We start from the raw sequence: 2,629 nt of genomic DNA, 5'->3' as shown, positions 1-2,629 counted from the left end.
TAAAACATCCTATATTTTGAAAAGGAAGGATTTTATAGTTTAGTCCTTACGGGTTACTAATGAATGAATTAATTGGATTCCAACTTTTAGTAGTGGAAGAAAGTTCACAGTGCCAACTTTTCATTTTTCCCTTTGCATCAAAACAAAGTAAACTTCCACAAACGAATATTTAGTCAAATTTTATCTTACTATAAGGGTCACTGATTCTAAAATATTTGTTGAAATCATATATTACTCATTAATTTGATTTCCTTCAACTAATTAAAATTATGCGTTATTAGTCTAAAGGTTCAGTGTTGGATTTCAGAATTTACATGTTATTTCAAATTTGTTGGTAAATCATGTTATTTAAATCCATATTTCTGAGTTTAAAATCAATAAGAATTTCTAAGTCCGATGTTATTATATCAATGAAACAATAACGACTTTATCAATTTACTTTCTTGTAACTATAAGGGTAATACAAATTCTACCAGCAAAAATATACCCAAACAAAGATGTTCAAACGTTACTTATCAAAGATGCTCGCTTGTGCCTAAAAACGCGTAATCTGTCTATGGAAAGACTATTTTTCATTCTTAAAACTCTCATGAAAAACAAAAGTAATAAAAAAACTTAGATTCATCTCCAACCTTCTGAATTTTTTACGAGTCATATGGTTTATTAATTTTGTCTTCAGCATAAGAGATCTTTGGAGAATAACCCACAATTGTTGGCTTAGAAAGCATCTTGACACTGTTATTGTTTAAGGACCTTTGCTCACCTCGTTTCTAGTCGGCACTTCCCATATGCCACCTCCCAAGAACAGATTGCCTTAAGAGATATGTTTCCAATCATCAGACGATAACATTTCCCCGTTTCTTTTCTACTCTATTTGGTTCACTCTAAGATCCTAAAAAAGTTAGACATTTTGGAAGACGACCACCACCACTATCCAACCATGAGACGGATCTCAAAAGTTAAATCCGAAGAGTATCCTATGCACAAAATTTAATTACTCAGGTGATTTAGAAGAAAAAAGTTAATTACTTTTTAAAATGCACCACTTGGTATATTTGCTAATCTATAATAGTAACGTGGGTTTTCCCTATTCGTAGTGCTAATACTAGACAACCATTTTCCAACCAACTTCATCATTTTTGTCATCACAATTCTTTCCTTAAGAAAAATTAATTCTCCATCATTTTTGTCACCACCAACGCCATCACATCACACCCAAATAGTATGATTTTAAAATATATCTCAAATAGTCAACCCACCACAACAAAAACCCTATTCTCTCATGCATGTATATATATCAATGTCTTAAACTCTCCATCTTCTTTCTCTTAAGGGTATTAAACTAAACCCATCAACTCTTGTCTTGATTAGTTGCAAAGGTAAGTTTTTTCACATTTGATGTCAATACTAAAATCTCTTGCACATGTAAAGTTTAGTCTTTCTTTCTTTTGCAGCTCATAATATAAAACCGTGATGGGGATAAAACCTAAGCATAAAGTGGTTTTTATCATAGCGATCATGCTCATGGTTAGCTTATGTTTGGCTGCAAGGAATATACTTCCCCTGGAAAATAATCAAGGAAACGAAATAATATACCGAGAGATATTAGGAAAAGAAGAAGAGTCAGCTGAGAAGATAGAGCACCCAAGAAGCAGCGTGGAGAATCACCATTATATCCCAAGACAAGATTTCAACAACTATGGACCTGGAGGTGATAACAACGGAGGTGGTGGATAACTCAAAGAAAACGATATCGTTATGTTACAGATAAATCTATATTATAAAATAAAACTTATGGTATATGATGCAATCACTTATATTAATATGAATCCGTTTCTGTTTTATTAAGCATCATCATGTCACATTATCATCCTCTAAAAGTGATGTTCGATTATTGTATTGTGTTTTTTTTTCCTATGTATAGAAGAAAAATAAGTAATCCTAATGAAAAAAAAAAAGAAATCTTTTAGCATTTTATTTCTATCTACGATGATCGGACTATCAGAATCACTTGCTTTATAATTTGAAACCGACACCATACAGCATCTTCTTAAGGACCGGAAAGTAAACAACGAAATAAGAAAAAAAATTGGCTTCAGTTTTTCTGGTAATTTCTGAAATAAGAAATAAAATTGGCTTTGTATAACCAAGAGAACTCGAAACCATACAGCATCTTCTCAAGGACCGGAGACAATGAAGACCAGAATGAGACGTGAATGAAATTGGTCGTGTGTTTTGTAGAGATTGATGAGAGATCGAGGTTGGAAGAATTGTGTATTTCTTTCATAAAAATAATTATTAGGGTTACGTATACAGATATATACAAATATGTATACATCTTATGCGACGCTGCATATACGGTAGTTGTAGATATATTTATATCAAATGCATATATATGATGTCTTGAAATAACTTACCAATATTCCTAGCAGACCATCCCACCGCGAACCAAAAGTTAATAATGCCAGCCATGATATAAACGTTATCGGAGAATAGACATCTGCTAACCAGAGCTGGCCAAGACCGGCAATGACTGGCCTTCAAATTGTTATATAATAGTTTTATTAAATCTTTGGTAGCCTAGTGGTAACAACCGCTGTTTTTGTGTGGGTGTTGTTGATAGTTCAAA

At 32.6% G+C, this 2,629-nt stretch overlaps 1 protein-coding gene across 1 annotated transcript; it reads left to right on the top strand.

The window, feature by feature from the left end:
• Window positions 1-1,272: 1,272 nt before the first annotated feature.
• Window positions 1,273-1,972, top strand: LOC104790769 (uncharacterized). Its single transcript, XM_019246498.2, has 2 exons — window positions 1,273-1,379; window positions 1,455-1,972. Exon 2 carries the CDS (start codon window positions 1,474-1,476, stop codon window positions 1,735-1,737), a length of 264 nt encoding a protein of 87 aa, XP_019102043.1. The 5' UTR covers window positions 1,273-1,379; window positions 1,455-1,473; the 3' UTR covers window positions 1,738-1,972.
• Window positions 1,973-2,629: the final 657 nt, after the last annotated feature.

This window comes from Camelina sativa, chromosome 6 (genome assembly GCF_030686135.1).
Source record: "Camelina sativa cultivar CO46 ecotype springtype chromosome 6, ASM3068613v1".
In the NCBI taxonomy this organism is placed as follows: Eukaryota; Viridiplantae; Streptophyta; class Magnoliopsida; order Brassicales; family Brassicaceae; genus Camelina; species Camelina sativa.
The sequence above is the reverse complement of the archived record's forward strand: the minus strand, read 5'-3'. Positions and strand labels throughout refer to the sequence as shown.